Source organism: Patiria miniata, unplaced genomic scaffold, assembly GCF_015706575.1.
Source record: "Patiria miniata isolate m_02_andy unplaced genomic scaffold, ASM1570657v1 HiC_scaffold_18, whole genome shotgun sequence".
In the NCBI taxonomy this organism is placed as follows: Eukaryota; Metazoa; Echinodermata; class Asteroidea; order Valvatida; family Asterinidae; genus Patiria; species Patiria miniata.
The window spans coordinates 2,834,981-2,859,061 of record NW_024037056.1 but is presented as its reverse complement, the minus strand read 5'-3'; the positions used below and the strand labels follow the sequence as shown (position 1 = coordinate 2,859,061).

Sequence of the window (24,081 nt, the reverse complement as noted above, 5' to 3'; positions counted from 1 at the left end):
TACACAAGCTGATTTACCCGATCATAGATCGGGTAGGGCGTAGTGTTGGGGATAAAAATGTGGGGAGTTAAATGGGGGATATAGTTGAGGAGACATGCAGTTATAGAAAAGCAATTTCTGTGGTGTGATCTGAGGCAATTTCTGACCTGTCGTAAGCGGCGCCCTTCCATATGGCACAGGTCACCGTCACCGTACATGTAGACCTACACACCCAGTGTCCTATCTTCCCCTCTATAGTATCTTTGTCACGAGCTGCTTCGGCGTACCTTTCCTCCATGGCCATGGGTGTACTATATAGTACTAAACTAGGACCATTCGACTTGGTTGGAACCCTGAGAGATGAATTTTCCTTGTTCAACAAATCGTGTTTGAACCGTTCAGGTACATTACAATGTACCTGAATTCTCTGCAGGGGATCAGGAAAATGGATGACCTTGTTAATCTATGTGTGGGTGCCGGTGACGATGACAATAATTGCAGGTACACCACTCGGCGGTCGACTCTGACTCGCTACCCGGACTCCATGCTGGCTGCCATGTTCACCAGTGAACTCGACCCGTCTGTGATTGACGACAACGGGGCCTATGTCATGGACAGGGACGGGCCCATCTTCCGTCACGTACTGAACTTCCTCAGACAGGGCAAGCTGATTCTCCCGGAGGACTTCAAGAAGTGGGAGCTGCTTGCCTCAGAGGCCGATTACTATCAAATCGAGGCTTTGGTGGAGGCAGTGAAGGCGGAAAAGTATCGGAGAGTCCTACCAGAGGAGGAAGTGAAAAAGTTTGAATTTATCGAGCTAACTGCGTGTGTGAACGTGAAATACACATACACTGGAACCATTCCCCTCAAGGATCTTTTTCCTCTGAAGTATTTTTTCGAAGCACATTCCTGTGGTTGGTTTAATAACGGTGTGTGCACCTACACACTAAACCTTCCATGTCCACGCCATGATTTCGAGTGCAATGTTCACCAAGATTTTGAAAGTTGCAAGGTAGACATTCTTGGGCGTGGATACAGGCTAAAAGCACGATCCTACACGTTAAATCATGCCGGGGTCCAGAAATTGAAATGGACTTTTGATCGGCCCGTCATCGATATGTCTGAGTTGTTGTCTGTTCTCGAAAATTTGTAATCACCAGTTCGGTTAAGTAAAATATTTTTGTTATTTATCCTTATAATAACAAATCTAGACTAGAGAAATTTGTGAGTTTGAAATCACGTATTTTGTTTTTGTTAATGATCTGGCATTTTGTCATGCACAGCGCGATTGCAGATTTTAAGGCTTCTAGTTTATACAGAACTTTTCCCATTCTACTCATAAAGTGTAATTATACCGTATTAGCAAGGCACAATTAGATGTAATCTTTCGTAAGCTCATATAATGCAACTATATATCGATGTTTAGTACTTACTACTTAGCTTTACTGGGCAAAGGTATTTTAATGCATGTCTGAGTTTCATTTTAATGTTTTAATTGTAGAGTTTGTCATCTCTTTATCTACGTTTCGTGTTAACTACATATATACTTTTAGTTTATTCAAAAAAATGTAAATTATTGTGTTTTTATTACTTAACTTAGTAAAGTCTCTGCATGCTTTAATTTTTACCAGTCATATTTCCATCGTGTTAAGTTGCATTGTAAACGAATTCGGATGCAAAAGCACACTTTTAAGACCTTTAGTGGCGGTTCGTCCATTTTAACTGATGTTGTTTCCAAACTCATTGAATGTTTTTTTTTTATCTCAATTTGCGTCTGGACTCTTATGTCAAGAGGTCTTTCGTGTGAGAAATATGTGTTGCACGTTATTGATGCGAGAGATCTTTCAAAATTTGGGCCTAACTATTTTCATCTTGAGCAGCCGGCAAAAGAACATGCAGGCTTATAGCTCTAAAATTCAAATGCTTGCACGGAATTTAATTGGTTGACGATTGTAGTTGCTGATTCGCTTGAGGCTTCAGAATTTCACAGTAGCATGCAAATTCTATATATAGCAAACATTTTCAGGTAGCTTAGTAATATGCCTTAGGCCAAAAAAAGATGTCGGTCTCTGGTCAGACCGAAGTTCCGGAATTGATGCGGCGACGCGGGGTTTTTTTTCGGTGGCTTTTTTTTTCAAACTTGAATTGTACAGACAAAGTGGGTACTATTTTGCTTTTTTGTGTCCTCATTATACATTGGTGTCCTCCATAATTTGCCTTGGTGCCCTTTATCATTTGCCTTGGTGCAATTTCCCCATTCCTTGGTGCTCCTTGGTACAAACATTTTAGGAGGTGCGGCAATAGAGGGCGCTGTTGTATCTTCCGTGTTATTTAAAAAAAAAAAAAGGTTGACGCGCATGATTAAAATCGACGCGCGCGCTGACCAGAGACCGAGTATTTTTTTGGCCTTATTGTACGGCTGATTGTTATGATGTTGCGTGCTTGCCGCTGATATGTTTTTGCCATGATGTCTTCGAGTCAAGCTCTTTGAGACACGCCCACTTTTGCTTAATGTACGTATCTCTCAGTGGTTGTGGCCAATTTGACAGAGCTAGTATATTAGGCCAAAAAAGTCTCCGGTTTCTGGTATGGAGCTTGCCCAAAAAGTGGTGCGGCGACGCGGCTTTTTTTTTTTTTTAACTTGATTTTTCTTTGCGTTAAATGTCGGCTGATGACTGCAAAAGGTTGCCCGACTAAACTTAGTGAAAATATAATGGAGTCCAGAGAGGCCACATAAAGCTTATTCTCGATCATAACCCCATCTAAAATCACGTTAAAATTGTGCAGCAGCAGGATTTTAGTCAAACCAGTGAGTTTGGCGGTTTTGAGACATCATCTTTCATTGAAAAAAAAAACGTTTTCATTTTGCCGACGCGCATGGCTACGGCGACGCGCGCGTATACCAGAAACCGGAGACTTTTTTTTGGCCTTACAAAGAGAACAGTAGAACGACCCTCTGGGACCAGGAAGTATGGATGCTAAAATGTATTTGATTTCTGGGTGTATCCTGTGTTGGACATTTTTTTTCCTTTTATGGGCCTGTGACTTTTGTGCATAAATTCAAGGGAACAGAATTTGAGCCTTCTCTGACATTTTGTTTATTTCAGTGCAAAGAGAGATACCAACCATTACATGTATTTGAGTGAACCATGCAACTATCATTAGTATCAATTTAATACATGCTGAATGTGTATGTGGCACGCATAAAGTGTGAGTTAAAAAAAACACTGAAAACCCAAATAGTGCCCCAGTTTTCTCACACCTCATCTGATGTGAGTCAGTTTTTGTGTTCAAGTATCGTCCATAATGTGCAAGCACAAAGTTGAATAGTGATTCGAAAATAAACAATCATAATGTGCGCGCAGAAGTCAAGGGCTTTTGAAGGGTAGTCTGGTTCCCAGACCTGACAATTATTCCCGACGCTCACGTCTATAAATTGTAGGTCAGGCAGCCTCCGTGGCTAAAAATAAACATGACGACATTGATGGCCCTTTTTCAGAGCTCGGCTTCTTTTCCGATTTCTACGGAAGTGTATTTAGGACATGACTAAAAAAAAAATGCTGGCCCTCTATTTCGCCCGGGCGGATTACTAATTTGACCGGGCGGATTACTAATTCGCCCTGGCAAATTACTATTTCGCCCGGCGGATTACTTATTCGCCCAGGCGGATTACTAATTCGCCCGGGCGAATTACTATTTCGCCCGGGCGGATTACTAATTTTATTGTTGCATTTTTTAACAACATATGATACGTGAATTTTGCACCTGTGTTTAGACTAACATAATGAGCATCATCTTTTCTTTAAGATCTAAATTTATATATTTTGATTTCATTGATCCAATCAAATGAAATATGACAATTAAGTTCTCAATTAAAGGATGATCATTCTTGAAGAAAGAAAAAGAATCGTTTTTCTTGCTTTGATTTTGAGCAGGCCTTACGTCAATAATCAGTCTTTCACAAATGTGTAAATAAACGATAAACATTTTCATTTTGAAATAGTTTGCATAAAAGTTGTATATAGCTATAGTCAACAAAGCAAACATTGCGAAAGTCTTGCAAAAACCAAAGGGAGGGGCTAAATAAAACTTTGGTGACGTTTTTCTGGTTTGAATTATAAAATGAAGAAGTCCAGAAATTCAAGAATTGTACTTAAAAATAGTATTTCGAAACAAATAGAAGAATTGGGTGACTCGTTACAACTCGCAAATTCTTTCAACTAAAGGTTGAAACACATCGAGTGAGAGCACCGTCGCGTCGCCGCGGCAGACTCGGATATCCAAGGCCTTTGCATCCGGATGCAAAGGCCTTGTCTGCAGAACACTCATGTTTCCTTGCAGTGTGACCTAACGCGACCTCTCAATCGCGACATAACCGGTAGTCACTTATTCATGGCCCATCCGCGTTGTGTGAGATCAAAACAAATCATGTGGTAAATCGTCTACGAGTACAGAGGTCACGATGGGAAAGGGCGCCTTGCACGGAAGGTATAGACCAAAACTAGATTTCCTCATGCACTCAACGTGAAAACGTAGTTACATGCAAAGCCGCAAAACTGCTTTGGGAGGTGAAATCATGCAGATATATGTTACATTGAAAAGCTGTTTATTATTTAAGGATAGCACCACCCCTGTGCCTCATGGTGAAATGCCTTAAAGTGCCTATTTTTGTTGCTGTTTCGGAGTACCATACCCCGAAACAGCTCTTATTTTCGTTAATTTCCCCCCGTACATACGCCGAAACAGGTCTCGTTTTCCGTTAAACAAATGTCCCCCCCCCTTTTTTTTCTTTTTCAGATTCCTCTCCATAGGTTTTACACAATTAAGTTGTCTTCAAACCATACACTTTGGCACTTTCGTCCGCCTGATAGACCGGCAGGCCCGGCAGCCACTAAGACCATCAGCCCGCAGATGGTCCTCTATGATTTTCGTAACCATGACGTCACCAGGTGTCAAGTTACGTCACATTAAAAGTGCATTTTTCAAAGCCTTATATTTTCTGACGTACAAGTCCGTTGAATGTTTGTTGATACATAAATAAGGACGGGTTACAGATGTAATTTTGTCCAAAATAGACGAGGTGCCGAGTTACGTCACAATGTGCATGCATTTTCTCGCCATAGGATTTGTACACGTTTTTCTTCCACTAATACACTTTGCACTTCTGTAAATCCGATCGACTTCAAACTTAGTACATAAACACACATAAACCAACACCCTGAGATTCTTGTCACAATGGCGTCATCGGGTGTCACGTCACATTAAAGTTGCATTTTTCAAAGCTCCATCTGAAGTGTAAGTCCGATTGGGTTTCATCATTATTGTCGGTATGATACAGGGTGATTAAAGAAATGTCGGGACCAATTTTTTTTTAGTGAAGTTCATTATGTAGCACTTTCAAAATCTAGGATATAAAAGCCTAATCAATAAGCTTTGTTTGCATACAATGGTAAAGAATAATTCAAATCATCATACTTTGCTGAAAGAACACTTACCTTTGTTTGTGATATGTGGACAGAACTTCAAAACGAAGCTTGTCTTTAAAATTCCGTAATTTGAAAAGTACTTGAGCGATTTGAATGATTATTGTACTAAACAAAAGCTTCGAATTTTCATTGACAATTTCCCTTTTTATTTGTTTATTCGTTTATTCATTTATTCATTAGTTTTTTATTTCATTTCTTCTTGTATTCATCTCTTTAACATTTTTCTTTCTTCATGTCTTAATTCGTGTCTGCGCGTTTATCTATACACAAGCTGATTTACCCGATCATAGATCGGGTAGGGCGTAGTGTTGGGGATAAAAATGTGGGGAGTAAAATGTAAATGGGGGATATAGTTGAGGAGACATGCAGTTATAGAAAAGCAATTTCTGTGGTGTGATCTGAGGCAATTTCTGACCTGTCGTAAGCGGCGCCCTTCCGTATGGCACAGGTCACCGTCACCGTACATGTAGACCTACACACCCAGTGTCCTATCTTCCCCTCTATAGTATCTTTGTCACGAGCTGCTTCGGCGTACCATTCCTCCATGGCCATGGGTGTACTATATAGTACTAAACTAGGACCATTCGACTTGGTTGGAACCCTGAGAGATGAATTTTCCTTGTTCAACAAATCGGGCTGATGCTACACCTACCTCTGCTTAACAGCAAGAACGGTACTTCTTTGGTATGTACAAAAGTGTGAGGAACACTAACGTAGTTGGAACCCTGAAAGTTAAATTTTCTTTGTTCGACAAATCGCGTTCTAGCCAAAAAAAAAGATACTTGAATTCTCTCAGCAGGGGATTCCATACAGGAAAATGGATGACATTTTTGATCTGAATGTTGGCGGCTGCCTGTACACCACGACGCGGTCGACTCTGACTCGCTACCCGGACTCCATGCTGGGTGCCATGTTCAGCGGTGAACTCAACCCGTCTGTTTGTGACGCCACCGGGGCCTATGTTATGGACAGGGACGGGCCCATCTTCCGTCACGTACTGAATTTTCTCAGACAGGGCAAGCTGATCCTACCGGAGAACTTCAAGGAGTGGGAGCAGCTGGCCTCGGAGGCCGATTTCTATCAAGTCGGGGCTTTGGTGGAGGCGGTGAAGGCGGAGAAGTATCGGAGAACAACACAAGAGGAACTGGAGTACTTCGAAGAATACTTCCAGCTAACGGTATGCGCGAACGTGCACTACACGTGCTCTGGAAATACAAGTGAAGAGGTCTTATGGAATTTTAAGCCACTTCGTGAGTTTTTCCAAGCACATTCCCATAAGATTTTTGACGGTGTACTAAAAATCCCACCCGATATCGAGACAAACGTTCACGAGGATTTTGAGAGACGTAAAAGTGTGATTTTCGAGGATATTTTTAATAAAGGATTCAGATTGTTAGAACGATCCTACACGTTTAATGCTGCCGGGGTCAAGGAATTCATATGGAAATTCGCTCGGCCCGTTCGCATATAAAAATTACAACTGTGAAACAGGGGACTGATCGAGAACTACAACGTTCTGTACTACACTGACAGATATGTGAAACTGAAGCTTCAAATGTCGTCATATTTTACTCATGAGTATGCAAATTAGCATCAGCACAACAGTCGTAGTCTCTGAAAGTAATTACGAAAATAAACGAAGTTTGAATTAAATTGGACATAAGGTACAATGTGACTGTTCAACAATAGTACACGGTTCCTTTTGTATGAAAAGCTAATTTTCGACGATATGAGTTTCGATGCACATTATTAAATTACGTTCAATGGGATACATTCGCGTGAGGGACGTAGGCCTTTTTTATAGCTTAGATGATTCCATCACGGACTGATTTGCGGTGAAATGTTGAAACAGAACCACTACTGCACCTGTACTTCAAATAATTGAATAACTGAGATATTATTTTAATCTAAAGAGTAGAGTAAGGCAATTAAGTTTTAGCATGGAGCTGGGGTTTTAGCGGCATTTCCTTGGATTTGTCTCCAAAGTAACCGCCAGTTTGGTTAGGTACAACAAAAATAGATGCGTTATTTGCAATGATTATATAGTCACTTTTATATCCTTATAAAAACATTCAGTATATATGTAACGTATATGCATCGGAGTTGGTTGTTAGGTTAATGGCAGTGAAATGTGTACATTACGTGTATTTTAACCAGTTATAATTATAATGCCCCGTTTAGTTTGAAATCACGTCTATCTTTCGTTTGTCTTCATGATTTTGAACTGCAAATAACTACTGATAAAAGTGTCTTAATATTAATGAAATATCCAAATAAGGTATACCCTCTTTAAGAACATCACTGTTTAAACATTTTATGCTAAAGATGTATGACCCTTTCTATTCAAATATGGATGTTTCTCCTCAACGAATTTCAAAGTGGTATGTTATGTTATGGGTTGCAGGGGGAATGACCATGTCGCACACCAGCATCATAAGCCAAATTCACGTTCCAAATTCAATCGTCAAATCTTAATCGATACATCATTTTACGACGACTGCATGGTTGTGACTTCATCAAGGCATAATTTTTCCTAACCTTCGTGCAGGTTGGGTGGGTGGGGCTAGCGGCTATTACCGGGGATTATATGAAACATCCTGGTGGATAATTTGGACCAACGCTAAAATAGCAATAACACTACACATAAATCGTGTTACCGTCTTCTAATATCTATTTTTTTTCCAGTGACTTATTTTCATGATTTTTACTTTTTTAAATGCACTATTATCTTTTCCTAAGCTGCTTAATCATAATGTGTCGTAAATTGAGTCCGGAAAATAAAATACGTGATTTGAATTTTGATGTCATATCATTCCTCACTGACGTAAATGTCTTTAAATTTTGGTGCTGATCAATTTTATTTTGAGGATTTTTTTGAGGATAGTGATCATTTTAACTTACATGGGACATTTCGGTAAGGGCGAATTTCGGGGGTCACAATTATGTCCCGAAAAATCGGGCTGTTCAGTGCTATGTGAATCCGTACAGTGTAAGAAATAACATTTGTGTATTGGTCCTGTGTGTTATTTAATGGGATTTCAGCCTCGTAATGCCCCTTTCATGGCCTCGTGGTCTGTAAATATGATTGTGCACAATATAGTGGCACATCATCTCATTATGCATACTGCACGTGATAGGCTTTTGTTATGTTACATGGTGCTGATGTCGGCATCATTTTCTGTAGTTCCCCAGATGAAATAACTAATATAATAGGCCTACGCAAAGTTGTACATGAATACCATGACGACGGGCAGACATAATTTCAAAACAGAACTGCTTCAGTGTAGTGTGAGGACCACTCGACGTGGAAGCTATCATAGGATCCCAAGTAGTTAAAGTTTCTTTGTTCAGCAAATCGTGTTGGAGCCCTAAAAATATTGAACTCTCTGCAGTTAAGGGATTCGTAAAGGGAGAAATGGATAACGTTTTCAATCTGAATGTTGCTGGCGGCTGCGAGTACACCACGACGCGACGTGTTCGAGCCCTAAAGATACTTGAACTCTCTGCAGCTAAGGGATTCGTAAAGGGGGAAATGGATAACGTTTTCAATCTGAATGTTGGCGGCTGCGTGTACACCACGACGCGGTCGACTATGACTCGCTACCCGGACTCCATGCTGGCTGCCATGTTCAGCAGTGAACTCGAACCGTCTGTTCGTGACGCCAACGGGGCCTATGTCATGGACAGGGACGGGCCCATATTCCGTCACGTACTGAATTTCCTCAGACAGGGCAAGCTGATTCTTCCAGAGGACTTCAAGGAGTGGGAGCTGCTGGCTTCAGAGGCCGATTACTATCAAATGGAAGCTTTGGTAGAGGCGGTGAAGGAGGAAAAAAGTCGGAGGGACGCACCAGAAGACGGCAAGGAGAATTTGGAATTCATAGACATCCATGCCAGTTTGGGCGTGAGATACTCGTATACTGGAAGCAGGAATACCCTATTGAGTATTAGGCCGCTCATAGAGTTTTTCCGTGCTTACAATTACACAACAAATTTTACAAAAGTTGAGCCTGACGTAAAAATGACCTGCACACTTGCTCCGCCACCAGCTATTCAAAATATCACGACGACAAATGATCTAGGAGATGCCTCTCATGTGCGGATCGATGTACACGTACCTGGTACTGCCAGCGTGACTGATTTACACGAGGGATTTAGTAATCGAAAGCAGGCAATTTTGCATTCTTTAAAGATTCTGGGATTTCAAATGAAAACAGAGTTATACACTTTTTTTCCAGACAACTCAGATTTTAAGGAACTAAGATGGACTTTTTCCCGGCGAGTTGAGCCCGGACCTAAGGCCAACATCCGTTGAAAACAAAGGAATCGTGGATTAATGTACTTCTGTGTTGGTAAGCAGAATGACACACTGAGAAAGTGAAACCCTTCTTTTTCCTAAGTTTTTTTTTCTACTTTATCCTGAGATTAAAAGAAATGTGACTTGGGTGACACCATATAGGCAAAATTCGTGATGCGACTTTGATGTGGGTTTTCTTAATTTGTCGTTCATGTTAGACCTCTCTTTACCATTTATGGAAATAGTTACTACAAACAACAATTATTAGTCTGCCCAGAGACATTTGCTGGATTTCAGTTTTCAGGGGGATGTTGAGTTAAATTTGGATTTGGATTCGACTCAGCTTTAAATGGCATCCACTGCGTTTCATCTAGATGGGAATGACCTGCGGGCAGATGCCTACACTGCAAAAACTGCAGTGCTAAATTAACACCATTGGTATCTATATAGGACCATCTGGTGTTAAATTTTACTGGTGTTGTCCTATATAGATACCGAATTGTGTTAAATTAACACCACAGTTTTTGCTGTGTAAAAGATCCCTACAGCCCGTCAAGACCAAACATGGACTTGTCACGAAAACACTCCCTTTGTGAACTCTTGTTTACTGAAACAGATGGACTATCTAATGACAGAATAACAATTCATCGAATTAAAGAGAATAGCCTTTACACCATAATCACATAAAGGAGTACATCATAATGTTAAAATTACTTTTTTAAAGTCCAATTTGATTATTTGGGCAACAGGTGCAGTGTTAAAAGATTGGAGCTTGTTATTTTGTCGCACTAAAATGTAAAGAATTACAGCAATTAACATTTGGCTTGAGACGCTTATGAACAATGTATATACTGCACAACAGTAAGCATTTGGTAGATTCGTCACAACGCAACCATTGTTCTGTACTTTTTATAACGGCTTTTAGTTTTGAGAGGTTTTTCTTTTAATGAGACATTTTAATACTGTTTAATGATTCATTGTGTGGCCAGTAGTAAGCAACAACACTTAGTTTTAGCACCGCGCAATGTTTTTATGTCGTCTCGGTGTCGGTAACAAGCGTAGCAAAAGTTGTGAAAGAAATAGTTTTAGGTTTTAAGAGCTTGTCCCATAACGAATATAGCAAATCACAATTAAACGTGTTTTTTTTTAAACTATGTGATATAACTATCGTTGTTTAGTACCAATTCTGTGTTTGTGTACTTTTATTATACATGTACTTTCATTAGCTACAATTGTATGGCGTACTTTTCAATTTTCGTATGACCTTCACTATATTTTTAATTTCAATATCAGATGTGGTCTTAAAGACGTTTATTCATGATGTATTTCTATTACTAAAAATCCACGCTTACCAGTTGTATTTGATATCCTTTCAAGTTATATTACTTGAGAAAAGTCGAGATGCGAATGGCAGATCTCAGCCGCTTTTCTATGATAACTCAGAAAATTCCATTTCCAAAAAACGATCAGTAATTTGTTTTGACAATTTCATGTTACTTTCAGTTAAAAATTTTCAGTAAAAGATCAATATTTTTGCAAAGATCAAATTACGGTATGCCCATTTTTGAAGCTTATGTGATTTTTAAACGTATTGAATTTTTTAAAAATTCTCATTTGCATCTGGACTCTGGTGTAAAGAGGCTTTCTTTAAGGACTATGTGTTACATGTTATTAAAGAAATATTTTAAAGTCAGCTTTAATAGTTCGGGCAGGGCTTCGCTATTTTCATCTTAAGCAGCCAAAACTTAAAGAATGCACATAGTCCCAAAGTCGTATCCTACAAAATAATGCTTGAGCATCTGAACGACACTATTTATATTTAATAAGTTGACGATTGTAGTTTTATCGCTGGTAGATTTTGTTAGCTTGAGGCTTCAGAATTTCATAGCAACAATGCATAAACCAAACATTTCTAACTAGCCTAAAATAGGATTTGTATGTTATCGTGGTGTTGCGTGCTTGCTGATTGCAAGGACTGGGGATTTTTTTCCCCAATGACGTCAAGGAGTCAAGCTGGACAAGCCCGCCCACTATATTGCTTTGTGTACATTTTGATGTGGCGTACGTGACATCTGATAGCAATGATCGGGGTTTTCCCCTTGACGTCCATCGAGCCAATCTCGGTGATGCCAAGAATATTGCTCGTTACAAAGATGGAACCAATCGTAGTGTCCTCTTTATCAAAAACTGATGTCATTGCGCTTTCTGGGCTGCTGCTGTGGGCCTTAAAAGGGACGAGGCCAGGGTAGGGTTAGGGGAATAGCCACAAGTGCTTTTGCTGCATGCTAAACAACTATACCGCATAGCATGAATATAAAGCAAACACAAGATCTAGGCGGGCTGGGTGGATGTTGATACGGCATTGCACAATGCTGCATGGGTGAGCCTTCATCAATGCATTATTTGTCCAGACCTTTTTTTGGGGGGGGGGGTTGGGGGTGGAGCTAGTGACATACAGGGGGAGGGGGTGGCAACATCCTACCGACGATAAAGTTACAATAACATTACCAATAAATCATGATGATTGAATTTGATATTGAATTTTTGTTCGGTGATTAGTTTCTCGTAGTTTGACAATATTTCACGACTATGGTCTCTTAAAAATGCACGATATCCCTCCCTTTGCTGTAGTTATCCCAATGTGGCATTGAGTCTGGAAACAAAAATAATACATCTATTACTCCGTGATGTAAATGTCAGTTAAAAATAAAGAAAAATCTATACAATATAGTGATTTGGGGTCACATTTGCCACGGTATTTTTCCTATTTTGACATCTGGTTTGTTCAGCTAAAGAAACCACCACACAAACATGAAAATCAATGCTTTCCAGTTGAAATAATCGAGTGACACAACTACCGCAATCGGGCCTTGTGGTCTCAGCGGGATCTACCCGATGTTCCCCAGTACCAATGTTCCCAAGACCCATTGATGAACCTAGATATGCACCCGTCTCAGTTGTACATGTGTCGAAAATAGATATTAGGGAGGTTTCGCAAGCGAACGGATACGCTTACACTTACGTTTAGCTATCCGTATCCGTTTTTTACTTACGTGTAGCGAGCGAGATATGCGTGTCGTCTGTACGTATGACGTCATACGCCACTTACTATCCGCTAAACGTGCAGACGACACGCATATCTCGCTCGCTACACGTAGGTAAAAAAACGGATACGGATAGCTAAGCGTAAGTGTAAGCGTATCCGTTCGCTTGCGAAACCTCCCTAATGTCACGCCCACGACAGTTTGGAACATAATGCCACATCATCTCATTATGCATAGATGCACTGGATCTGGCACGGTACGTGAACTGCATGCAGTGCCGGGCGATATAACGACGGGCGGACACACATTTGATGAGCAGGAACAATTTCAAAACGGAACTGCTGCGGCGTACGAATGTGTGAAGACCACTCGCCATAGTTGGAACACTAATAGACCTATATAGGCCTAGAAGTTGAATTGTCTTTGTTCAGTAATAGTGTTCGAGTAGTTCGAGCCCTACATACGCTGGAATTCTCTGCAGGGCTTCGAAACAGGAAATGGATGACATGCATATGGTCGATCTGAATGTTGGCGGCTGCCTGTACACCACGTCGCGGTCGAATCTGACTCGCTACCCGGACTCCATGCTGGCTGCCATGTTCAGCAGTGAACTCGACCCGTCTGTTCGTAACGCCAACGGGGCCTATGTCATCGACGGAGACGGGCCCATCTTCCGTCATGTCCTCAACTTCCTCCGACGGGGAAAGCTCAACCTTCCGGAGGACTTCAAGGAATGGGACCTGCTGACCTCAGAGGCCGACTTCTACCAGGTTGGAGATTTGACAGATGCGGTGATGGCGGAAAAGATGCGGCGGGTCACACCAGAGGACTCCTCGAAAAGTCCAAAATTCGAATTCGTAGAGATAAATTTAAAAAAAACGACGATGGGCATTGTGTACATAGGAAGCATGGAAACCCTGGCAAACCTGCCCGTTATTGTGGCGTTTTTCAAAACCGACCCATATTCCAATGGAGATGTTCTGGATGTCGTCAAGCAACAGGGCATGATCCAGCACTTCAGCAGTTCGTATCTATATTCTGAAGAGCCTATTGGAGATAAACGCATGATTGTTTTTCGGGAGATAGCGGAGCACGGCTTTGAACTGAAGGCGGTACTCTATGATTCTTATGGGAATAAAGAATGGACTTTTGCTCGGAAGGTCTAGATTAACGTGATGGATATCAACGGCTCAAGCTGTCGTCCCCCAAAACGACGATAACAATTAATGTTCTTCCACAAACCCCTGACTTGCACTCCTTCGCAGAACCATACGGACAAACCTTATATAATCCTTACACAGCTGGAGGTGACACAAAAGTAACCAACAGTAACATGTAAATCTTTCATGTAATGGAATATTGAATGGCAAAAAAAACATGCAAGATTTTGTTTTTTAGTGAAAAATGTTAAGAGTGATTTAAAATATTTGTTATTGGACATGGGTCAATTTTTGACAAAACAGTACATTTGTATTTCACGTAATAATAGCCATCGTCGTGTTTTAAGTCTATAACCGATCATCCACACAACTGACATTTACTTGACATTTTGGCAATTTCAGTGCAAAGAAAGATACAAATCCACCGTTAATGCGAGTGAACCAAATTTACTAGCAATAATTTTAACGCATGCTGTGAATCGTATCTGTGGCACACACATCGCTTCAGTTGTATTATTATTAGAATTCGTCAATTAAAGTCAAATGATAACTGCGAAATCAACACAAACATCTTTATATCGAAATATGTCGTGATTTATTTTCCTGTGTTGCTGAACCGTTGATTGCAAGGATCGGGGGTTCCCCATGACGTCATTGAGCCAAGCTCGGGTGATGCAAAAAATATTGCTCGTAATAAATGTCAACCTTCTCCGTAGGCCTAGTATGCTGTCCTTGATCTTTGATTTTGTTTCCTTATTTGTGTTAACCTTTAATGTGATGCCGTCCGTCGCCGCATGATAGTGGAATAAAATACACACAGTCTATAAATAAACTGTTAAAGATGTTGATGTAGAACGGATGGTGAGGGTGCATGTTATATAAAGCGGGGGGGGGGGGGGGGGGGGGGGGGGGGGGGGGGGGGGGGGGGGGGGGGGGGGGGTGCCCCCCGGAAAAGCAAAAACCAAAAACAAAGGGGGGGAGAGGTGCAAAGTCATATTACCGTTAATTTAATGGATGGCGGGGAGGGGCAAATGTCCCGCTGTCCACCCTAAAAAAATGTTTATTGAGAATATGCCGGAAATGTACATGGATTTTTTTTTGGGGGGGGGGATGTGCTTTGCCCACTCTTGAAAAAATCCTAGCGACGCCCATTGTCTGCTTAGTATGATCATGCATGATCATACTGAGCAGACCTAGCGCCGCACCCGACATGAGCCAAGTCTAAGTATTCTGATATTATTTAGTAACCTTTGAGTTCAATCACCGCCATTGTTGGAGATCATTCGATGCATCGTACACAAACAACCATAGCAAACGTGTCGTGCCAATGCGAGCAGTATTAATCTGCCCAACAACAAAGATGTTGTTCAAATGCTGTGTGTGGACCATTGGAACCCTGATCGTTATTGAGTTGTTCAGCAACTCGTTTTTTGAGGCCAAAGGATGCTCATCAGGGATTCCAAACGAGAAAACGGATGGCATTGTCAATCTGAATGTTGGCGGCTGCCTGTGCACCACGACGCGGTCGACTCTGACTCGCTTCCCGGACTCCATGCTGGCTGCCATGTTCAGCGGTGAACTTGACTCGTCTGTTCGTGACGCCAACGGGGCTTATGTCATGGACAGGGACGGGCCCATTTTCCGTCACGTGCTGAATTTCCTCAGACAGGGCAAGCTGATTCTACCGGAGGACTTCAAGGAGTGGGAGCTGCTGGCTTCAGAGGCCGACTTCTATCAAGTCGAGGCTTTGGTGGAGGCGGTGAAGGCGGAGAAGTATCGAAGAGATGCCACGAGATCAGTGAATGTTGGTGGTTACAAGTACACCATGAATCTGTCGGCTCTGACTCGCTACCCGGACTCCAAGCTGGCTGCCATGTTCAGCAGTGAGTTTGATCCCCCTGTTCTTGACGAGAGCGGGGCTTATATCATCGACGGAGACGGGCCCATCTTCCGCCATGTCCTCAACTTCCTCCGACGGGGCAGGTTGATTCTACCGGAGGACTTCAAGGAGTGGGATCTGCTGGCTACGGAGGCCGATTTCTATCAAGTCGAGGCTTTGGTGGAGGCGGTGAAGGAAGAAAAGTACCGGAGAGTCATACCAGAAGACGAAACGAAGAACATGGAATTCATAAAGTTAAATGCATGTGTTAACGTGAGATACACGTGCACTGGATCAAGGCCGAGAACCATATCTGATATAAGTACACTTAAAGAGTTTTTCTATGCGAATTCCCGTTACGGAAATTTAGAGGGACGCTTCGATAACTATCATAAAACAGTAAACCTCACTCTTCTACCCGATACTGAGACCAATATTCACGAGGATTTTGAAAGACGCAGGGTGGAGATATTCGACAATATTGTTTACTATAAAGGATTCAGATTGAAAGAACGGTCCTACACGTTGAATTCTGCCGGGGTCAAGGAATTCAAATGGACTTTTGCTCGGCACGCAAGCCAATGAAAACAAGAATGTAATATCTTAGAAATGGGCCCAAATGGATAACAAAGGACTGAGAACTGCTACGCTCGGTGCTGCACTAACGTGAAATTACTTCATAATGTGAAACTAAAGCTTTCGCCTACAATAACGTCATATTGTGCTTATGAATATGGAAATTATCGCAGCATTGTAAGTTTTTTAAACTAATTGCAAATTTTAAACGAAGAGTGAAATATGTAGGACAAAAACTTCAATGTGACGGTACAAATTTGCTGTTCCTTTACGAAAAGCTAATTTTCGACAATGTGAGTATTCATACATGCTATTCAAAGAGATACACAATTTGGTCATAGGTCTGTATTCATTTTATTCACTAAATAAAACAATGGAAATCGAAGTGACTGATTTGCGATGAAACATTGAAATGGAACCATGACCTCATATGCTGTATAATCTTTCACATCAAATAATTTGCATAAACTTACATGTTGTAATTATATGTCAAAGTTAAGGAGCATTTTCAGACAAAAAAGCTGCTCGTCCTTTGATGTTTCTCCCAAGGTATATCCGCCAAGTTGGTTAAGTGAATATCGTAAGAGGTACCTTTGAAGTATATAGATGCCTGTATATTTGCACTGAAATTAGTAGATGAAGTATACTTTGTCCAAGTATAATTTTCATAAAAACAAAATACAAACATTCCTGAGTCTGGAATCATGCCTCTCCTTTTTTCGACCGTTGCTGGCGCAAGTCAGATTGAATTGGCCTTCAGGATTCCCCAAGTGACGTCAGAGTACTGCTTTGTAATTTTTATCTTTTTTTAATACAAAAATAGCAACCCCGTCTTTATGGTGTCGAGGAAGATGCTATAGCTCCCCCTTCCCCTCACTCTATCCCTCTCTGGAAAGAGCAGCCAGTGAAATCATACTGCTCGACCCATGGGGCCGGGGGCGAAGTCGTGTCACCCCTTGTTGAGTAACTCGCCCGAGTATTTGCATCGTGTTTCGAAGGATACACGTTTATTTCTCACACCTTACATGGTATCTTAATTAAGTGTATCCTAAAAGTGTATCCTAAGTGTCTTGATGGGACACTGGCTCGGATATCTAATCTGAGAGTCGAATTAGAGACGTATATTCGAGACTGAAATCACAAGTCTAAATGGTATTCTCTTGAAAGATCGGTCAGTGAGCGCAGAAATAGAGCCAGGCGATTTTTATTTCGCACCAGTTTTAATTTTTAAGGGGGGGGGATTAAGCTATTAAAATCCATTTGGCGCTTGACAAAAATAAAGCGTGCCCTCAACAATAACTAAAATCATTATCGATCACTGACGTCTCGATTGAAGACTACTTAGTGAGAGACGGTAAAAAAAAAACAGTTGTGCGAGGGCGTACGAGGGCGCTCTACAACACTAACTTAAATCACTATCGATCACTGACGTATTGAGCAAAGACTACTTCCTGACCTCCGCCGCTCCAACATGACCCTGCTGGACGACTTCCTGGAGATCGACCTTCCGGCCGCTGAGGGCGGACTTCTATCAGATCCAGGAGCTGATCAAGGCCATCTTTGATGCATTTTGATTGTTTAGTTCTGCAATGAAATGGCAATTCCACCACGAATTGTACAACCCCACGCAGGTTAATGGGAAATTGTATGTGTATTGAATTCAGTAATAGACTGATGTCATTATGACAAACAAAAATGTACTCCTTTTTTCAATTATGCGTACGGCCGTGAATTTGTTTTAATAACTGATATTATGCACACTAGGTTGAATATCACAAGCCTTGAAATGATTATAGAAATGTAATGGACGGGCCAGATAATTATAATTATCTTACAGTCGTTTTATCCATGGCAACATGAAGAATATTATCAAGACAATTGTGTGGCCGCATAGTAGAAAACCCTGAAAAATGCAACACCGACAAAATAAATAGATAGCTTCTCCATCTGCTCGACCCCATTATTTAAACTCTTGCTGGAGCGAGCACCTTCATGCCTCCACAACATGTAATTTGAGCCACCGGACCCTCACAACCAGCCCATTCACCCCTGATTAACCTCTGGCATGTCTGGAGTATCTCCCCGGCCCCAAACAGCCGTTAAAACCACAGACATAACCACATTTGACATATTCCATTTTGGTCACAGGGGTGATCGAAATAATCCCAACGTTTAAAGTGCATTTGTACACAAGCCTATGTAAATGTGCACAAGCACACAGGGTTTTCCCGCCAATTTTCAACCCCTCCAGTAGATCACAAGACTGACACCCCCTCTGAAGGACGTACTATGGTCCATACTAGGATCTAGCGATAGATGGCCCCGGGTGGGTATACCACATGGCCAGGACAATATAAAACATAAAAATGTGTAGAGTCAATATTCCATCCTGATTAAGGGGAGGGCGACAAACTGTTAAAATTTGTTATGCATTATTCAATTAATATAAAGTGCACCACCTATAGACACTGTCATGCCCATTCTATGGATCATTACCGTGACGCTAATGCAAAATCAATGAATGTACATTGCACTTTGAACTAGCACAAGAATATGTTCAAGTGTTGAAAATTAAAAAAGCAAGGCTATTTGTTTACCCAATTAATATTTCTATTGACGACGGTGTCACATGAAAATCCGACTCCTATGGAAATCGGACCGCTATTTCCCTATTATTGGTTGATCCCTCACACGTGATAGGTCACTCTCCCGAAACGATCCTAAAAATAGCACGGTATCGCACTCACGCGTGCGCAGTACTACCAATGAGTCCACATTTCACGGAGTCGGATATTCACGCTACACCGGCATACGGAGTTTTGGATACCACGGTTTGTCATGGCGGAACTTATCGAGCTTAATGTAGGCGGCTGCCTGTACACCACGACGAAGTGGACACTGACTCGCGACCCGAACTCCTGGCTGGGCAGAATGTTCAGTGTGCCAGACAATATTCCCGTCCGAGTAAACGGAGCTTACTTCATCAACGGAGACGGGCCCATCTTCCGCCACGTCCTCAACTTCCTCCGACGGGGCAGGCTGATTCTACCGGAGGACTTCAAGGAGTGGGACCTGCTGGCTACGGAGGCCAACCACTACCAAGTCGGGGCTTTGGTGGAGGCAGTAAAGAAGGAAAAGTATCAGAGGGTCATAGAGATATCTGCAATTCCAAACGTGAGCTACACATACACTGGCAGCAGTAGTATCCTAGAGAAAATACCATCGCTTGTTGATTTTTTCAAACCGTACCAGTCCGCTCCACCTCAAGTTATCACAGGCGGGCAGGTCACCCTCACAGTAAAACCAGCTGGTGGGAAGCCTCACTCTACGGCCGAGACTCTCCATCGTAGATTTGAACACAATCTGGTGGCGATCATCCAGGAGATAGAACGGCTTGGGTTCCAAGCGGAGAAAGAGACCTGCACAATGAACAATTCCAGGCAACAGGAGGAACTCCGCTTGACCTTTTTCCGGCGCATTGGTGGTTAAAAAAGACCATTCTTACTCGTACGTTGGTCGCAGTACGTGCTTCCCGAGTTTGTTCTCCGCCTTTGACCCGAAATTACGATGGATATAAAGGCTGGCACTGCTCAGACTTTCGTTGAAAAAAACAAAGTACACTCTATCAGCTTAGCTAATATGGACAAACTTTATAAAAATCCTTCAAATTTTCACAGAACAAGATGCTTCAAGGGAATGGCGATCTAGCCTGCAAACCGGCCTCGTACTTTGTCGCTATTTTATTTAGAGGTTTTCTTTTAAAGGGACACTGGGTCCTAGGACAGCTTTTTGGGCTACAAAACGTGCTTTGAACGAAATGATGTTAATCGGAAAGAACATTTATTGCTTCCATGTATACGGCCATTAAGATATACATGTAGTTACAATGTACTTAGTTTTTAGCGTTCATTGTGACTTTTATCATCCAAAATTATTTTTAAGTATTTAGAGTGTCTTTTCTGTAACAAAAAGTACGGCGTTCCATCAATCGCTTTTCGTGTTTCAATATCATATGTTTTATCATTGTATTTCTATTGGTTCACTTTAGTAACCTAATTATGTTCTGACCGGTTATAAGCTTTGGTCGTTTAGATAGTTTACATGATAACGAATTAGTTTCATTTGTTCAGCGTAATGCCTTTATGTTACAAGCAAACCGTCATCAATTCAGAAATAGTTTGAAAGCATGTCACATAACAATCCAGTTACCCACTAAAGTGTTATGATTATATTAGCATCGTCAAACTAAAATTAATGTAGCCGTGTTGTAAATTCATAATTAACAATCGATAGTTAGTACTTGTGTCTACTTATAGTCAAGAATTATTTCTATGAACAAAATAAAAAAATATACAGATATCACAAATTAACAAAACTAGACGATTTGACGACGTGTTCAATTATTATCATTGGTCAATAACAAAAAATTAAATGAACGATAACCATTTTCAGATTTGAAAGATCCCATAAAAGGTGTTGTCAATAAAGTAAACATTGCGTCACCGAGACCACGAAGTAACACCAAAGTCCAATTCAGTGTTACTTCGTGAAAACCGCTTAATGACAAATCGTCACCGACACCACGAAGTAACACCCATCTATATACCAGTAAAAACTAACAATCGGAGAAAACGGCAACTAAAGTTGAACGCCTTCTAAAACAACACTTTGTGTCAAAACGACAGAGTATTTTCAGTTGGGTTTCTCGTTGTGGACACCTGATGAATTGAATTTATTAAATCTGCTGTTTTTCACCCGTTTGTGTATTAAATAAACAAGAAATAAGAGAAAAAAAGATGAGTGTTAGTTCGTGAAACCGAAAAGGCTGCGAAACTGTAAATTTTCGTTTTCACGAAGTAACACCCTTCAATGTATTCGACACGAGGAAAGTGCAACTACAGGTCAGCGCGCGCGCTCACACAACTTGTTACAAGAAGAGTGTTACTTCGTGATAAAGTTCTTGTCAGCAGAGTGCGCACCATGCATTGCAATGGTAAATGGAACTTGAGTGTTACTTCGTGAAAACGAAAATTGTCACTTTTGAGCAAAAGTTGCCATGGATACTTAGCGTAATTATTAAAGTAAAGCTCTTGAAGCTTTGAAACTTCGTGCAATGGTAGGCCTTGATGAATAATTTTTAAAAATAAAAAAACTGAAAATCGAGGGGAAAAAATGGTTTAACACGGTAGAGTGTTACTTCGTGGTGTCGGTGACGAAATGTTGGTTGGTTTCACGAAGTAACACTCAAGTGTGCGCGCGCACATCGGACACTGGCGCGAACGATTTTCGTTTCACAACCTTACGGAAATACTATTTGGATAAAAACGTTTTAAAACGTTTGGCAGGAATGTAATTAAGCCGTTTTCTTGTGTGATTACAGAACATTTTTAATAAAAAGCCTTTAAACTGGTGAAATAAAGATGAGTGTTACTTCGCTAAAACGAAAATGATCGATTCAGCGCACAGTGTACATGAGTGTTTACTTCGTAAAAACAAAAATCACTCGGTTCTGTAAAATGCGCGCGCGTAGCGCGACTGAAGTCCACTTGGGTGTTACTTCGTGGTGTCGCTGACGGTTGAGAGGGAGTCGTGTGAATAAAAACCCAGGAGAATGAAGACCCTACCATTCTGGTGGTGTTTCTCTTGTATAAATATGAATAATTATGACAGTTGTATAATTGATAGGATCCATCAATTTAATTAATTAAAGGTAAAGAACTTCCAGCCGAAAATCCTTTTGATTTAGACAACTAAGCTCCGCTAACAAGGGCAGCTTTGGAGCACTTTTGCACCTTCTTGTGAACTTCTCTTGCGGGCGCAGCGAAGCAGTTCACGGTAAGATGCACTCGCCTCGGGAAGTGATGTCCAAACTTGTAGATTTAAACTGACCGCACACGGGAGCCTTCTGCTCACGTCATCGGCAACGAATGACTTTTGGCGAAGCAGATAGCTCTCGTGTGCGCCAGGCTTAAGAGAAGGCATATCAGGATCTCTGATGAGCGTCTTACCCAAACAAAATCCACCTTCTTAGATAGCTCATCCGCCTTCATAGGTGCATGGAAGAAACATGCATTCGTGCCTTATCTACATGTATATTATAGATTTGTTATATAGAATACATATTCATGAACCCTCCGTGAAAAAGGTACTTTACGCCCACGACAGTTCACCCATAATGACGCATATGATCTCATTTAATCAGTGTACTTCCGCTCTACGTTCCATGTTTTCAATGTAGTGCATGCAGCTTGCAGCTTTGGTACGGCGGGTTATATGTGACGGGCAGACACACCTCTGCCCCACGCACTCAACCACAAAAGAGCGAGGACCACAGACTCGACTTGGTTGGAACCCTCAGAGTTTGACTTTTCTTTATTCAGCAAATCGTGTTCAAGCCCTAAAGAAACATGAATTTTTGGCAGGGGATTCCATACAGGAAAATGGATGACATTGTTAAGCTTGATGTTGGTGGTTGTCTGTACACCACGACGCGGTCGACTCTGACTCGCTACCCGGACTCCATGCTGGCTGCCATGTTCAGCAGTGAACTTGACCCGTCTGTTCGTGACGCCAACGGGGCCTACGTCATCGACGGAGACGGGCCCATCTTCCGCCATGTCCTCAACTTCCTCCGACGGGGAAAGCTCAACCTTCCGGAGAACTTCAGGGAGTGGGAGCTGCTGGCTTCAGAGGCCGAGTTTTACCAAGTTGGAGGTTTAATTCATGCAGTGCAGGCGGAAAAGTGTAAAAGGGTCACTTCAGCCGACGCCAAGAAACGTCGAAAATTCGAATTCATAGAGATAGACAAGGATGATAGCGCTTATAGCCTGGATGTAAAGTACATTGGAAGCAGTGAAACACTGGCAAACTTACCTGCTTTGTTGGAGATGTTCGAATCCTCTAAATATGGAAGTCAGGTCCTGGATGTTGTCAAGCGAGAGGGCAAGATCATGCACGAAATCACAAGATCTTCCAATAAAAGTTATCAAAATAAACGCATGTTGATTTTCCGGGACATACTGAATCACGGATTTAGACTGGAGGAGACTAATTATCCGGAGGATGGGCAGGCAACATTTACTTTCATTCGGGAGATCTAGATTGACGAGATGGATATCAAGTCATGTTCAGTTCAGACTGTCATTCTACAAAAATGACGATAACAATTTTATGCACTTTCCTCAAACCCCTGTGTACTCGATTGCTGAACCACACACGGACGAACTATGGAATCCTTACCAAAGTGGTAACTTAATAACAAGTAATGCCTTCATGAAAATAATGGAATACTTAACATATACTCAAAACTTAAAGACATGTGTTTACGTTTTCAGTAAAAATAGAAGTAATGTTAGAAAATCTACACTGAAAACAACATGACACGGGTCAAATTTTGACGCGGTTATAGTATTTTCGTTGTTTTTATGTCTTCAAGATTTAAATAATAGTCATAGCCATCATTGTGTTTTAAATCTATAATCTCTCATTCACACATTTGGCATTTGCTTTGACATTTTTAATTTATTGCAAAGAAAGATACAAGTCCACCATTATTTCGAGTGAACCAAATTTACCAGCAATAATTATAACTCATTTTGAACCCTGTGGCACGCACATCGCTTTATTTTTTTTCAATTGTTAGAATCCCTCAATAAAACTC

The 24,081-nt window shown here is 41.3% G+C and overlaps 5 protein-coding genes across 5 annotated transcripts; all 5 read left to right on the top strand.

The window, feature by feature from the left end:
• The first annotated feature begins 424 nt into the window (after nucleotides 1-424).
• On the top strand, nucleotides 425-1,132 carry LOC119725023. Its single transcript, XM_038196388.1, has one exon. It carries the CDS (start codon nucleotides 425-427, stop codon nucleotides 1,130-1,132), a length of 708 nt encoding a protein of 235 aa, XP_038052316.1.
• A 4,819-nt stretch (nucleotides 1,133-5,951) lies between these two features.
• Nucleotides 5,952-23,521, top strand: LOC119725022. The gene is made up of 7 exons (XM_038196387.1): nucleotides 5,952-6,934; nucleotides 8,858-9,380; nucleotides 13,288-13,829; nucleotides 15,211-16,428; nucleotides 19,288-19,905; nucleotides 22,243-22,256; nucleotides 22,844-23,521. The coding sequence occupies exons 1-7, from the start codon at nucleotides 6,283-6,285 to the stop codon at nucleotides 23,519-23,521; spliced, it is 4,245 nt and encodes a 1,414-aa protein (XP_038052315.1). The 5' UTR covers nucleotides 5,952-6,282.
• Nucleotides 8,514-11,279, top strand: LOC119724200 (BTB/POZ domain-containing protein KCTD4-like). The gene has a single exon (XM_038195146.1). The coding sequence runs from the start codon at nucleotides 8,881-8,883 to the stop codon at nucleotides 9,778-9,780; it is 900 nt and encodes a 299-aa protein (XP_038051074.1). The 5' UTR covers nucleotides 8,514-8,880; the 3' UTR covers nucleotides 9,781-11,279.
• LOC119724201 (BTB/POZ domain-containing protein KCTD21-like) lies at nucleotides 13,099-14,119 on the top strand. Its single transcript, XM_038195147.1, has one exon. The coding sequence runs from the start codon at nucleotides 13,304-13,306 to the stop codon at nucleotides 13,970-13,972; it is 669 nt and encodes a 222-aa protein (XP_038051075.1). The 5' UTR covers nucleotides 13,099-13,303; the 3' UTR covers nucleotides 13,973-14,119.
• LOC119724202 (BTB/POZ domain-containing protein KCTD6-like) lies at nucleotides 19,224-20,680 on the top strand. Its single transcript, XM_038195148.1, has one exon. It carries the CDS (start codon nucleotides 19,260-19,262, stop codon nucleotides 19,908-19,910), a length of 651 nt encoding a protein of 216 aa, XP_038051076.1. The 5' UTR covers nucleotides 19,224-19,259; the 3' UTR covers nucleotides 19,911-20,680.
• Nucleotides 23,522-24,081: the final 560 nt, after the last annotated feature.

Coding starts and splice junctions, on each gene's coding strand:
- LOC119725023 (XM_038196388.1), top strand. CDS start 425: ATGGATGACCTTGTTAATCTATGTGTGGGTGCCGGTGACGATGACAAT.
- LOC119725022 (XM_038196387.1), top strand. CDS start 6,283: ATGGATGACATTTTTGATCTGAATGTTGGCGGCTGCCTGTACACCACG. Junction 6,935..8,857: donor CGCTCGGCCCGTTCGCATAT/AAAAATTACAAC, acceptor AACTCTCTGCAG/TTAAGGGATTCGTAAAGGGA. Junction 13,830..15,210: donor CATGATCCAGCACTTCAGCA/GTTCGTATCTAT, acceptor GATATTATTTAG/TAACCTTTGAGTTCAATCAC.
- LOC119724200 (XM_038195146.1), top strand. CDS start 8,881: ATGGATAACGTTTTCAATCTGAATGTTGCTGGCGGCTGCGAGTACACC.
- LOC119724201 (XM_038195147.1), top strand. CDS start 13,304: ATGGATGACATGCATATGGTCGATCTGAATGTTGGCGGCTGCCTGTAC.
- LOC119724202 (XM_038195148.1), top strand. CDS start 19,260: ATGGCGGAACTTATCGAGCTTAATGTAGGCGGCTGCCTGTACACCACG.